The sequence below is a fragment of the Acomys minous genome (assembly GCF_964271855.1).
Source record: "Acomys minous genome assembly, chromosome: 3".
In the NCBI taxonomy this organism is placed as follows: Eukaryota; Metazoa; Chordata; class Mammalia; order Rodentia; family Muridae; genus Acomys; species Acomys minous.
In genome coordinates this window covers 118045238-118060770 of record NC_140485.1, presented here as the reverse complement: position 1 = coordinate 118060770, position 15533 = coordinate 118045238, and the positions used below count along the sequence as shown (strand labels likewise).

The 15533-nt window shown below is 41.6% G+C and overlaps 1 protein-coding gene across 2 annotated transcripts in view; it reads left to right on the top strand.

Moving 5' to 3' along the window:
- Window positions 1-15533, top strand: part of HBS1L (HBS1 like translational GTPase) — a 65675-nt gene that overhangs the window by 10081 nt on the left and 40061 nt on the right. The window contains exon 5 of one of the 2 annotated variants that reach the window (XM_084777570.1): window positions 471-3866. The exons of the other annotated variant lie outside the window; for it this stretch is intronic. Coding sequence (XP_084633696.1) covers window positions 471-1873 — 1403 coding nt within the window. The 3' untranslated portion in view covers window positions 1874-3866. Of the gene's footprint in view, window positions 1-470; window positions 3867-15533 lie in introns of those variants that run through there. 2 annotated transcript variants of the gene reach the window in all.

Sequence of the window (15533 nt, the reverse complement as noted above, 5' to 3'; positions counted from 1 at the left end):
TTGTGATGATAGTGTTTTCTGTATTAATAATGTGTCCCTAGAACAGAAAAGTCACAGGTGTTGTTTGCTTGTTGTTTTTAATGTGTTAAAACACAGAACAAAATGAACCCAGTTTTTTTAAAAAGAAGTTTTAATGAGGTAATCATGATAATTTCACTATGACAGAGTCTCACACTCATGAAGTTTCTGATTCAGTAAGTTCATGATGATTAGAATATTGACACTTCCCATTACATACACCAGTGGACATGTGTGAAGCCACTGTAGGTCGTTAGAGGTAATAAATACTCCTTCATTTTCCGTATGGTCCCTATTGCTGAATAACAAACAAGTATCGCTGTATTTATATTGTGGTCAAGGGAAGCACTTAGTAATTAAATGCCTCGTTTCATGTTTCCCTTTGGTTGCTGTGACTGTCCTCTGCAAATTCAACTCGCCCATCTGAACATCAATGGCTCTTGTAAGGTAAGGAGTCTTATTTTCTTCCTTGGAAGTTTCTTCAGAAAATGTTCAGTCAGAGAATCACTTGGGGATCAGTAGCAAATCTGATTGTTGTAGCTCAGTAGCAAACTATGGATCACACAGTTCTACCCTTGTGCCAAGTCAGTATTTGCCTCATGGCAAAGAGGAACTTGCCAGGCCCCAGAGTGAGGAGGAGCTGGAACCATGTAAGTTAGCAAGAGAGCTGTCTCTAGCTCCCCTGATCCATGACATGTCAAGAGATTTCTGTGCGAGCCAGCCGTCAGTCAGACTGCCGTCCTCAAACAGTCTGCAAAGCCCGCTTCCTAAGACGCTAGATGCTGATGTGGTAGGACCTCGTGCATCTGTGTGTGCTCCTGAAGAGGAATTCACTCTCAAAGGAATACCAGACCTAAAGTCCCTAATGAGGGGGGACATAGCAGCTAGTGGCTCTTTGGGCATTCAAACTAGTTCACTACCTGATTTTCAGAGCATTCCAGTGCAGAACACCTTTGGAACTTTAAATAATACATTGCACTTACCTAGCTCAGTGGAAAATAATTCTAATTCCCAGATGAGCACTGAACTTGGACAAAGTGCCAAGAATCATACTGGAAAGAATATCAGCTTACCATTTTCCCAGTGTGGAGGTCCGTCACTAGCTGAGCTGCTGGAGGAACACAGAGGGAACAGCTCCAGCCAGTGCTCTTCCTTACCCAGCCTGTGTACCCGGGCACCTGCCAGCCTGCGTTCCCTTCCCCTCTCCCAGCTGGCAGAGCACTCCCAGTCTGCTAATGGAGTATCGGAATTAACAGGATCTCTGTCATCTTTGGCGTTTTGTAAAGCTCCCACGAGAGACCTGGAGAATTTGTCCCTTTCTGATTTGATTGCAAAATCGATTGAGCTAGACAACTCTCCGATTAAGAGAGATTCCTTTGAGCTTGGTTTATCTGAAACAAGGAGTCCTGGAAGTGACTCAAACATCGATCTTAGTGTCCTGATAAAAGCTCCAGAGTTTGTCCCAAAGCCTGCAGGTGACCCGTCAGTTGCTCCAACACCAGAGGCTAAAGTTCTAAGTTCAAAGTTAGGGAAAAATTCCAGTTCTACTAAGGATAGTAAGAAGAACAAGAAAGGCTCCCTTGTTAGGAAAGCTCCTCTGTCTGTGTCGTGGACCAAGGCCCTTGCGGCTAGGCCTTCAGCTTTTGCCTCAACGCTGTGTCTTCGTTACCCACTGAAAAGCTGCAAGAGGCGCACTCTTGACCTCTACAAGACTTTCCTTTATAGCAGACAAGTTCAAGATGTGTCGGACAGAGAAATAAGTCCTCTTGCAGCAATAACACCTTTTGACTTCAAATCAGCGTCTCCGGATGACATTGTAAAAGCCAACCAAAGGAAAGCTTTTACTAGAGAATAGGGACACAAGGAAAGCTTGGTTTCTGCTGTAAGCTTTTTAACCTTACTGTAAAGTCTTCGTAGGATCATTTTATATTATGCGATTCAAATTGTGAGCTTTATTAAAATTGTCTTAAGTCCATTGTAACAATTTAGGTTGATAAGGATTTTTGCACTGGGAATTTTTTTGTGTTGTCTTCTTGGAATAATGGCTGGTTTCATTTAAGTTGCTAGCTCATAAGAGTGTGTGTTTACAATGTATGTATGGAAATACAATATTGTGACTTGAACCTCAGATACTTCACGTGATATCCAACTTAAGTCTTTTCTATGAAATACTTTTGTGCTTTTTTATCTGAAATGAAAGTGCAGCTACTTGCCATAGTGTGGAGGCTGTTGCTCCGGCACACACATGTTTGTATTCGCACATATTACTAGTATCATTCCTACTTTTATTATTTCACTTATGTGACTCCTAAAGCTTTCTATTAGAAAACCTTAAAAATCTTGATTTTTGAAAGTAATACAAAATATGGTTAAGGTGCATTTTTGATGATGAAATGAAAATCTTTTAAGGGACCATGTATATATTGAAGTTGGAGTAATACATTATTTTTATATGTTATATATTTTATAGATTTTTAAGGCAGCCTTTTTAAAATAAACATATAGAAAGTATTTGGGAATATGTTTGCATGTTATTTAAATAGTTTTACCCGACCTCTAGCAGTTTCTTTAGAGTAAGTAACGAGACGTGGCCCCTGCCTTCCTGCCGCTGGCAGCTGTAGTCAGGGACGGGTGTGTCTTGTGCAGCACTGCTCTTCAGCTAGAGCTGGGGAGCACCAGAGAGCACTTTCTAAACACAGCCACTCTCCAGGGGATGCACATGCCTGCTTTTCCTAGAGCGTAAAATTGTGGAATAAGATTTTAATGCCAAATATATCTGACTGACATAATTTATAATAATCAGGAATATCAAGGAAAAATTACTAATCAGGGATAATGGTCTTTTGCCTAGAATGATAAAGAGTAGTGTTAATATTTCTTGCAAAATGTAATTTCTTAGTGGTAATTGAGGATCTGTCCTCTAAGTAGTAATATTTTTTCCTGACAGCAGCTTCACTGTTCCTTGATTGTATGTGTGTGTGTGTGTGTGTATATCTCTGTGTGAGTATGTGCATTTACGTATGTGTGTTTCTCTGTGTGTGTGTGTGTATGTGTGTCTGTGACTGTCTGCTAGTATGTATATGTGTGTGTCTCTTGTGTATGTGTATATGTATATATGTGTGGATATATATATATATATGTCTCTTTGAGTGTGTGTTTATGTGTATATGTGTGTATGTGAGTGTGTCAGTGTGTTTATATTCAAAGTGATTTTTTTCAGTAGTGTTAGCTGAGCATGATACTACCATATCCAATATTTTAATGAGCCACAGTGTAAGTCCCACATTGTCTTTATAATGGAATATTTCATTGCTTATAATGTTTAGGAGATTATAAAATCTACAACATGCAAATTTTAGGATTAGCATTAAAATTAGGGTTACCCCCAGCTACTATCTTGGGTTTTTAGTCTTTTACCTCCATTAGTTTAGTAGCCGAACTATGTAGAGCTATGTCTAGGGAGTGTCCAGTTTAGAATGTAATTGTATTCTGGGAGTTTGTAACTCCTAACTACTCACAGATTGAGCCCTATGCAAGTGGTTCTCTTTGCACAGAAAGCCACACTGAAGAGTGTGATAGTATTATTTTACTTTGATGATGGAGTAATTTTTAAGAAGAAAAAATAGTTTGTAAGCTATACTTAGTTATGTGGACTGTGTGTCTCTTTTTTGGCCACTTAGGATCAAAACTGCCACTTAGGGCATTTCTTTTACCTCCATTAGTGTTTTTTTGTTTTGTTTTGTTTTGTGTTTTGTTTTTCTGGCAGCTGCTTCACTATTCCCTGGTGTGTGTGTGTGTGTGTGTGTGTGTGTGAGTGTGTGTGTGTGTGTGTGTGTGAAATTTCTTTTTTAAGACCACTTCCTAGCCTTTCTGTTTTCCTTGTCTTGGCTGCTGGCCTGTCAGGCATGTTCCCGACAAGGTCTTGCCCTCTGACTGTGGGATGTCACAGTTTCTGAGACTTAGAGGGTGAGACCACGATGCCTCTTCCTGCTCCTACCCGTGGCCATGATGCTTGGCATAGAGCAGGGTGTGCTCCCTGGTAGGCAGAATGTTGTGGGGTATTTACACCAAGTGTGCACCAGCTGCTGCTGTTGTGGAAGCTCAGGGATGTTGTGTATGTCAAGTTTATTTTCTATTTCAGATATCCGTGTTGACTTGCAAAGCCATTTCTGTTTGTGTTGTGGTCAAATGCCTCTATTTAGATAGGAATACAATAAAATTAGTTCTAAATGACATAAAAGATGTTCAAAATGATTATTTTTGCTCTTTGCTCTGTTTTTTTAAAAGATCTTGTGTCCATGGATATTTTGTCATTCTCATTGTAAAGGACCTGGTTCTTAATTGTCTAGAACCACAGGTCTGTACAGAACACTTTGAGTTTTAATTTTTCCTTCTTTCCCACTTGCATCCTCACCTATTTACACCCCCCCCCCCTTTCACTTTGAACCTTTCTCAAAGGACAGTAGTAGCTGTTATATTTAATTTTGGTGCCTGGATATTGTGCATCTAGTTCTCACCCCAGTGATAATGCCAGGGAGGTGATTTGAATATAAAAAGGAAGCACTTCAGATAGTAAAGTGCAAGAAAAAGAACTGGTTTGCAGACGGCTGTTGTCTTTTAGGTTGGCATTGAATATGTGTTTAGATCATTATATACTGACAATGAATTATGTATCAACTTTTTCTTTTATGTTCACAGATATATATGTATATATATGTTTATAAAATGAGTTCTGTAGTAGCTTAGAAATTGTTTTCTGTTTAATGGGATGTGTATAAACAAAGATAATGTTGACTAGAAAGGGACTTTCTATGGTAGTTTTTAATGTTTGTACCTATAATTATATATGACTCTGTAACTATGTAACTTATTTCCAGACTCTGCAAACTTGTCACATTTTGAGTGTATATGTATATTTTTATAAAAGCTACATTGAAAGAAATTATAATTCTGAGGTTTTTTAAATCAAGTATAAAACACTATTTACTCATTAGAAGTTTCTTTAGGAGTCTGACACTTCAGAATGGTGTCTTGGTAACTTAGTGGAAAGTGCTACTTTTTCATTTTTCTATAAATGGGTTAAAAAGCAGTCCACCTGGGTGTGAGGAGTTTCTTCTAATATATTCACCATTTATAGTGGTTTTCCCACTGGCGTGTGTGTACCTGTGCATGTGTGCACATGTGCATGTGGACCGTTAGTGAGCATGTATGTGTGCACATGTACATTTAGACAGTTAGTTCTTATTTGCGTTAATCATAGTTCAGAGTGACTGAAAATCCTGAGTTAGGGTTTCCTGAGACATTCTTTCTGTAGGATGTTTATGTTTGGTGTGTCCTGTAACTGATGAGCCCACCAACCACTCAGTATGTAACTTTGTTTTACACATGCCTCTGTTAAAGATACACTATTTAATATGGGTCTTTGCATCTCATTAATGCATTAGCGTTGAGCTCACAGGTGACAGTTTATAGCATAATACATCATTTAATGTGCACTGTGCTCTGATGCTTAGAGGTCTTAGACATGTCAGTAGTCCACTTCCATATAACATAATACCTCATTTAATGTGTACTGTGTTTTCTGATGCTTAGGGATCTTGGACAAAACCAGAAAACCACGACACCAAATCAATCATGAAAAGTACATGTTTACGGTGTGAGAGCTTAAGCAAGAAAATAGTGTTGCCATGTTTGGCCTCACCCTGGGGACTTACCTGTTGACTCATTGTCCAGTGCTCTTTGGAGGACTGTAAGTGATAGCTGCGGTGCCCTGAGTAGTGACTTGGGGTTACAAATATATGTTAGTGAACATTTGAATACCCAGATATGTGGGTCTATGAATCAAGAGGACCTGACACATCGTCTGCCCCACTAGGGCCCATCTTTAGTACTCTCTTAAAAGGCATTTAGCTTCCGTAAGAACTACAGAAACATCTAAGTAGTTTCTTGGCCCAGTGTATCTCCTCTTAAAATATTTTCTACCCTAGACCCAGAATACTTTTCCTGAGATGTCTGTGTAATTTTCTCTCTCTCTTTCCCCGTCCCTTCCTTCCTCTCTGCCCCCTGTGCCCCACCCCCACTTTTTTCCCCTAATTTTTCTGCTTTTATTTCTTCAGCCCCTCTAAGTAATCTGTTTAGCTTATCCACTGTGCAGTGTCCTGGGCACACCTCCATGAGGCTCCCCACTGTGCAGTGTCCTGGGTACACCTCCATGAGGCTCCCCACTGTGCGGTCACATGGGTACACCTCCATGAGGCTCCCCACTGTGCGGTCACATGGGTACACCTCCATGAGGCTCCCCACTGTGCGGTCACATGGGTACACCTCCATGAGGCTCCCCACTGTGTGGTCACATGGGTACACCTCCATGAGGCTCCCCACTGTGCGGTCACATGGGTACACCTCCATGAGGCTCCCCACTGTGCGGTCACATGGGTACACCTCCATGAGGTTCCCCACTGTGTGGTCACATGGGTACATGTCCATGAGGTTCCCCTTCTTTCTGTTGTCCTCTTCTACTTGGCTATATTTTCTTCAGATTGGAGTTCAGATACAGTTTTATAATATCCTGGGTCATTGTGTCTTCATGTGCATCTGAGGTTCTGTATCTTATTCCCATCCCATAGGAATTCTTACTACACATACATACACTTTTTCTCCTGCCTTTCCATAATTTTAAATTATCTCCATTCTTAGAACTTTTAGTTCTTAGTTTTTGTCCATGTTTTTTTCTGTTTTAACTTTAGTAATTTTAGCAATATATGTGTATGTATATATGTATTTGTCTGTAAACAGAATTACATATATTTATTTATTTATTTATATGCTACAGAAATCAGTCCTCATAATAATTGTTAACTTCTGATTCTTATTTTGCCATTTCTTAACCTTGTGGCTTTGGTCAGTTTTTTGTCCTCTCACCCATGTTGGCCTACAGTTCACTGTGTAGCCTATGCTGCGTCTGGCTCAGAACACTCCTCCTCAGCCTCCCAGCTGCTGGGTTGAAAAGGTATGTGCTGCTGTTCTCAGATCTTAGGTTACAGAAAGGTAGGTCTATCATTAGGCCTGCTGTGGCATATACTAAATATTTCTCTATCTTGGGGCTCTACTAATACATTTTAAGGTCCTGTAGTTTCGAATTTCTGTTAGGTTTTAATATTTTTGCCGACTGTTTTTTTTTTTTTTTGAGTTATTTTCAAGTAGCTTCCTTCCCCTATTTAAGTATAGAGAAAGGATGTTGAGCGATTAGAAAGCATCTTTGGAGGTAAGAAAGTCTCCGTGCAGCAGAAGGCTTTAGTAGTGTTCGGTCATACATAGTAGTGTTCCAGTAGACTTTGGTCTCAGTGCTGGAGTTGCAGGTCTCCTCTGCCGTTCCCAGCTCGGTTAGGTTTAATTATGTTGACTTCTCATGTTAGACCCCTTTGTCTTTTTTACTTTGAGTCCCTTATCTTCTCTTCCTTTCAGACTATCACAAAAATGTTTTTGACGTGTTAGTACATGATCATGATTGTGTGGCTTAGTTTTCATGACAGCAAATTGAACCCCTTGTCTGCTGGAGCACCTTTCAGGTGTCCTGTGACTGTGAGTTACAGTCCCGCGTGTGTCTGCTGGAACACCTTTCAGGTGTCCTGTGACTGTGAGTTACAGTCCCGCGTGTGTCTGCTGGAGCACCTTTCAGGTGTTCTGTGACTGTGAGGTACTAGTTATTATTTACTGTTTTTGTTGCTGTGATGAACCTGCCAAGCAACTTAGGGGCTATTTGAATTCTTGGTTTGGGGATGAAGTCCACAAGGCTAGGAGGACAAGGGTCAGGAATAAAACCCATTTCTGCCCTCTAGCGACCCACTTCCACCAAGGCTGTACCTCCTAAAAGTTCCAAACCCTCCAAAGCCCAGGCTCCAGCCTGAGGACCGTCTGTTTCACCGAAGAGTCCTGGAGCATCTTTGACACAGCCAGCTGGTCTGAGTCTGTTGTATCTCTTGTGGATTTCTTTCTTTCTTTAGCAGTGTCTACCCCTCCTCTCCACCCCCAGGGCTTTCTTCCTGATCCTCCCCCTCCTGCCCACTGACTTTGTTTTCTTCTGATTGCTTGAGGATGCTGGCTGCACCGTGTGTAGGAGTGCTTGGTCCCTGCTCAGGTCAGGAGAAGGGTTCAGATGCCCTGGAATGAGCCACCGTGTGGATGTGAGAACCACACTCCAGTCCTCTGGAAGAACAGAGGTGCCCATTAGCTGAGGAGACATTCTCCAGCCCTTTCTCCTCTTTAAACATCTGCTGTGTCCTTTAAGCTCTTCTTAGCTATAGTATCTTTACTATACTTCATACACTAGGATATAAAAACATTTTTCTCATTCATATTCTGCATTTTTCAAGTATCTTATTATAACCCCTGTCTTGGCCTGTTTGAGTATTTACTTGAGGAATACTACCTACTTATTTTAGTTTTAAAAATATGTTTATTTCATGTTTTAAATCATGTGTGTGTTGGGGGGTATGAGTGGCAGGTACCCAAGGGGGCCAGAGAAAGGCATCCAAATCCCCTGGAGTTAAAGGCACAGGTAGCTTATCTGACATGGACACTCAGAGCAGAACTCAACTCCACGCAAGGGAGGCGCTCACTCTTAGCTGCTGGGCCGTCTATCCACCTGCGGGAGTTTGCTTCTCAGTAGCCTCACTGAGGAACGGTGGAGGGTGCGGAGGGCTGAGCTGGGGCCATCTTGTACTGTGTTCTACTTGCTTGTATTCTACTCCTGGTTCATGTCCTTGGAGGCAGAACGTAAATCCATTTATAGTAATATGTGTAATTTCTAAGATATTGTATTAAGTGCTATTTTTCTTAATTTAATAATTGTGTATTAAAACATACTGGAATGAGTTGGCCATACACTTTTGTTACCATTTGTATGAGTGAGCTGTTAAAAGAAAAGAGCATATTTGCAAGGAGTGAAATCATGGGGGTAATCTTTCAGTTTTCTGATGTATATTCCTTGTCACATTTGTGGTGGCACACACCTTTAATCCCAGCACTCTGGAGACAGAAGCAGACAGATCTCTGAATTGTAAGCCAGCCTGGTCTACATAGTGAGTTGCAGGGCAGCCTGGGCTATATGTAGAGGGACCTATCTCAATAACAACAAAATCAAAAAACCCCATGTTTTAGTAGTAGTTGCTTACTAAGGAGACTCCATGTAGTGTATCTATGTGCCAGCTGTGACTGCGTGGACTGTATTACCTAAAATATACTTAGACAGTGGCTGTCACTTCTTCCTTAGAGGAGGCAAGTGCGTCTCAGATCCTTTGGTTCTGAGAGCTCAGAGTGGAAGGGAGGGATGGGGGTAGCTGGAGCCTCCTTTCCTTCCTCATATTATCCTGAGTGGCCTGTGATTGATGTGAGGACTGTTAATGGAGGGTTGATATGAGAGTCTGAATACTTCTGAGTTTATATGACCATTGAATAATGCACTTAAATATATATAATTTCATTTTATTGCAGTTCAGTTTTTGTAGTCTGCTTATCTAAGTAACTTTTCTAGGTTTCTATTGGAAATGTATTTTCTTGGAAAAGTTTCATAATTTACCCATTCATTATTGAGTATTTTTATTCAAACAGTAAGAATGTTATACATCTTATAAAGATAACTAAGAATGACTTTGCTTTGTACTTAATAGTATGAGGGGGTTTTTTGAGAGGAAGTGGTTGAATTCAGTGGAGAGGCTTAAGTAGTTTGTAATGTCCTCAGATTCTCTTACATACACCTACACTGGAAAAAATGAAACACAGATTGCTTAATTAAAAATAACTTACTTTAGACTCTTAAAGCTTTTTACTAATGCTTATTTAGTATATATATATATATATGTGTATGTATGTATGCATGTATACACACACACAGAGTTGCTTGAATGTTACATAGATTTCTTTTAATCCTAATTACCTTGTTTTTAAACATTATCAAGGTTATAATTAGGCCAGACATCGTGGTGCACGCATCTAATCCCAACACTTGGGAGGTAGAGGCAGGCGAGTCCAGAACAACCAAAGCTACACAGAGAAACCTTGTCTCGAAAAACCCAAAAAACGATTAAAATTAAATCATATACTCATAATTATTGCATTCTATGGCAGTTATAAGTGTTTTAATAGAATAACTTTTGAGTAACTTGGCCCTTATTCTAAATACTTTTGTGAGGGATACAGTGGAAAGAAAGGACAAATCAATTCAGTTCAACCAGCTATTAATTATTTTATAGAAAAAAGACAAGTGTGCTAGCGGTAGGGAGATATAAAACGTCGTGCATTGAGAGCCTTGGCAGGCTTCTCAGTCCTCCTGTCTGCCTTGCAAACGCTGGACTCACAGGCATGCACCACTCTCTCTAGCTTCCTTAGAGTTATGTTTCTAAGATTTTATTTTTAATTGTGTGTGTATGTGTGTGTGTGTTTGCATGTGCGTACATGTGTGAATGCAACTTACAGAGGCCAGAAGAAAGCATCGGATCCTCTGTAATTGGAGGTCTAGGCAGTGGTGAGCCACCTTGAGTGGGCCCTCTACCTGTGTGTGCCCTTAACCCTTGAGCCTTCCATTGTTGAGGTGTCTGGTGATTTTATTTAGCCAAGTACCACATTTTCCCCCCACTACTGTAAAGATGTGTATTTGAGCAGTCTCAATTACCTCACGAAAGGTGTGATTCTGTAGTGAGACTGAATAGATGAGAAGTGGCTGTTGTAAGGTATTTAGGACGCACTGAGCGTACCCTTCAGAGACATCATCCGAATTTATCTCTCACATCAAATGTTAGTCCTAGTAACATCAACGAAGCTGTTTAGTAAAGGATTCATGTTACACTGGCGGGTGTTAATTTGTTTGGGTGTCTTTACCTGTGAGCGTGTGGCTGGGTGGGCATTGGGCAGGTGTGTGCTGCTTCCGGGGCTGCTGAGGTGCCAGGTGCTAGTGAGCCCTGAGAATTGTGCTCAGGGTACCCGGAGCGCTTTGCTGTGGGTTAGCACTGCCAATGTGCTGTGCGTCTGAGAAGACAGTGTCTACCTCAGAAGTCTCTGAGAAGCAAGCTTCCGTGCGGTACTGTGAGCACCGCATCTTGCAGATGGACAATGCCAGAGATGAAACAGCTGAGCTTGGTTCTTAGAATCCAGTCTAGTGAACTGAGGCGCTCCTGCTACTCAGCTGACTCTTCCGGAGCTCTTCTGTTTACATAACTATCTGCTGACTTTCCACCATGTGGCCATTTTTTAGCAGCCCCAAAACATTCTTTAGTATACTCACATAAAAATGTACAGGGATTTTTTTTCTCCTTTAGGAAGAGTGCATTAAGTTATATCCATTTACCTTCTTTTATAAAACTTTTTTGTTGTTGTTGTTGGTTTTTTTTTTTTCAAGACAGGGTTTCTCTGTGTAGCCTTGGCTGTCCTGGACTCGCTTTGTAGACCAGTCTGGCCTCGAACTCACACAACCCGCCTGCCTCTGCCTCCCGAGTGCTGGGATTAAAGGCGTGCACCACCACACCTGGCTGAGTATACCTTTTTAAAGTGACAATGATTTGGGTATACTCACTCATTTTATTTCAAACCTGTTTCCCGTTTTACCTCTGTAAATAAATCTTTGGACATATCCTTGGACATATATCTTTACCAAGGAGAGTTTTCATGTCTATGAGATTGCTCCTGAGAACCTCCCTGTTAGTGTATGTAGGCTGGGGCTTTGATCCCCAGCACTGGGGGAAAGTGAGGTTGAGGTTATGAAAGCATGTGTGTATGTATGGGTGTATGTGTGCACATGTGTGCATATATGCCTGTTTTAATGTCATGAAAACTGTAAAAGCCTAGACAGGATGTTGATGTTACTGTTAGTACCGTGTAGACGTCATTACAGCAGATACTTACTGTCTCCTGTTGGTGTGAACCCTGTAACCTATTTGCTGGTTTCCAGCTTTGCATGCCTTGAGATTTTTATTTCTCCTCAGCTTTTCCCTTTATCCAGACCTGTAGTGTTTCTGAATTTCTGACAGGAACTTGTTGATTCTCACTCAGTTTGCAGAATAATGTAGAGAGGCATGGAGACGTAGGTACACTCTGGCAGGTTACTCAGCACTGCCACAGTTCCCTTTATTTATCTGTACTTTCAATATAATTGTATGTGTATGGGCATTTGACTGCATATGTCTACACCACATTTAGGCCTGGTACCCGTGGAGGGTGAAAGAGGATGTTGGATTCTCTGGAACTGGACACACAGACGGCTGTGAGTCTCCATGTGGGTGCTGGGCATTGAACGCGGGTCCCATAGGTGTGTGCGCTCTGCAGCCCCAGGTTCATTTTAATTTTGAAAGCAGGCTACTGACAGTTCTTAGGGTAGTTGTGATGTCTAATGACTTGTATGTATTATGTGACTACAGCAATTCTCGGCCCATAAAAGGAGCTTGTTAACTTGGAGTCTGCATTGTTGAGGTGTTTCTTCTGTGCCTGTGTTTGACACAGAAGATGAGTGTGAACTGTTAGAGATGCTCATGGTAGGAAGCTCATGGGCACGTGCAAAAAATCTGGAGTTTAGAACAAATGAACAAACGCCTAAGATAGAATGCAAAAGAGCAGCAGTGGACTTGTCTACAGAGTTTCATTTGGGGGGGGGAAAGGTAAGAATTTAAGTTGACTTATTTTTCAGCCTGTTGTGTTTTTTAGTCACAGCGGTAGTATTTATAAATAAAATGTAATTTTTGTGCAGATCTGTGAGTTTGTGTGTGTGTGTTTTGTGTGTATACATGAGCACATATGGAGGCCAAAGGTCAGTTTTCCATATCACCTCAGGAACTGCATACCTTCTGTTTTGAAACAGGGTCTGTCAGTAAGACAGGGCCTTGCCAGTTAGGTCAGGCTGCCCGACTGGTGAGCTCCTGGGATCCCGTCCGTCTCCCTGGCTCTGCCTAGGTGAACTCAGAGGAATAAAGTCAGGCTTTCATGCTTGTGCAAATGAGCACCTTACCAACCTCTGTCTCCCCAAACCCAAATGTATTTTTAGAGGCTAATTGCTAGAGCATGAATCCAAGTTATTTCCCAAGTGACCCGTAGTAATCATTATTGCTCCTATAGTTACAGCTTTTGCATACCAGATTGTAATTTTGTATCAAGGTTTGTGATGAAATCTAGCACAGATTGAAATCTACTTATTGTGTGTGTATGAATGTGTATACTGTGTGTGTGTGTGTGTCTAAGCAGGTGCATGTGCACCTGTATGCTATACATGTGGTTGCCCAAAGTTGATATGGGCGGTCTTCCATCGTTGGGTCGAGCGCAGTCCAACCAGAGCTGCCCGTGTTGCTGGCCTTGTTAGGAGCTTGCTCTCGGAGTCCCGCGCTGGCTCCTGACACTAGGCTGCTGTCTGACATTCTGACGGGTTTCTGTGTATCTGAACTCTTGTCCTCAGGCTTCTGCAGCAGGCAGTTAAACCTCACAGCCGTTTCCCCAGGTCATGAAGTTTGTGTTTTCACAAGTTAATGGGTTCAGTGTTATTTCCATAAAATGGAAATCTGCCCCAGTGCTTCTTTTTGTTAGTTCTCTTCTCATTTTTGGAGACGGGTGCTGAGTGGTGGATTTGATGGGGGTTTGCACTATAAAGCTCTGTTGAAATGAATAATTTAGACCAAAGTGTAGCTCTCTGTTGAAGGAAGTGGGCTGTCTGGTCTCCTTGATGTACTTTCTCAGTGTATGTCTGATAACTAGAATTTTAATGTTTGTTTAGATTCAGTGAAATGACTTATTTGAAGTTTTTCTTGTGAAAATTAACACAAGTTTCTTGAAGTTTTGAGAATTCAGTGTGTGTGAATTTCTATGAATGTTACGTTGAAATGCACTTACAGGAGAGTGATCATGACAAAATGTTCTTACCCAGAAAACCTGATGCTAGAGTTTTATTCTTAAATGTTTTTAAATTGATATGTTTTAATGTGAATAGACTAAAGGTTGAGAACTCGTTTCACACCAAAGGAGTTCACTGTGAATTTAATCTGAATGGTCGGAAAGTACAGAAACCAAAGCATTCCTTTTTGACTCTGTGAAGTGAAAGCAGTGTTCCTAATGTTGACAAAAGATGAGGGTGCTGGTACTCCCCTGGAGCCGGAGTCTGGAAACAAGCAGGAAGATCCTGAACTCACGCCAGCCTGCACTGCATCAGTGAGACCCTGTCTCAAATTAAGAAGATGGCAGGTTGGCTCAGGGGAAGAGGCACCTGCACTTTGTGTGTGTTTTTTCAGGTTTAATCATACAACTGTAAATTGCATCCTGTTTTCTCTTTTTCACACGTGGTTTAAAATAAGGAATCAACTTTTAGAACCTAGTTTCTACACATTGAAAACATTAAGAAACATAAAGGCACTTTAAACCCTTTTTCAATATGTATTGATTTCAAGGAGGCTGGGCACTACATGGGGGCCAGAAGACCTCTCCCACCATTGTGGTGCCCAGGGGTGGAACTCAGGTCTCCATGCTTAGCAGCAGGTGCCTTTATTGACTAAATCATTTTTAATTTAAAGCAAAAATTAGTCTTCACATTTAAATCTCTCTGTGTGTATGCCTGTCTCCTGGTGATGCCGGTCGCAAATCCAGGGTTCTCATCCACTCTTGAGAACAGTCTAGGTTACAACTCCTCGGATGCTGCAGGCTGGTATTTAAGAATTGTCCCTTGAGAACAGTCTAGGTTACAACTCCTCAGATACTGCAGACTTGTGTTTGAAAATTGTCCCTTGTGTTTCTTGCGTTTTAATTGTGGGTTCTATGTGTTGTGTTGTGGGCGGAGCCTCCCTGGTTGGTTGATTGGGTTAATGATATGTCCTCTGCATAACAGTGTTATTGTATAGTGCTCTATAGGGAGAGTGTGTGCTCTAGGCATTTTACAGTCACATGAAGTTAATGTCTGTGTGTGGGAGAGAGATCCCATTGAGTAGGCTAAGTAGTAGTTACATTTAAATACAGCTCTAAGGGGACTACCCTTTAAAGCGTCGTCTGAACTGGTTCCCTGATTTGGGTGGGTTTCCATATACCTGTCAAGAGCCCAAGACCACCCAGTGAGAAGTAGGTCCTCACACTTAGCAGCGTGTCTGAGCAAACTTCTCTATATATAGAGTTAGTTTTATACCAGGTGACCGGATGTAGTGGCTCTCAGTTATTTTTCTCCTTTCTTTAGAGAATGGTACTGATCAGCAACTTAGTGAGAGCAGTTTTGAAAGGGTGCAGAGCAGGGGTGCCAGTGTTTTCCTTCTGGTGAGTGTGTTGGGGGGAGGGATGGAGGGAAGGGGAGAGATGGGGAGGATAGAGAGGTGTATGCATGGTGTATGTGTGTGCACAAGTGTGTGCAGGTACACTTACCTGTGTGGGCACATGTGGAGGCCAGAGGTTGCCATAAGGTGCCTTCTTTGGTTGCTTTTCCACCTTGTGTTTTGAGATGAGGTCTCGTTGAACCTAAAGATGCTCTTTACTGGCTGGTCAGTGCTTCCCCGGGGTGCTGAGTCTGT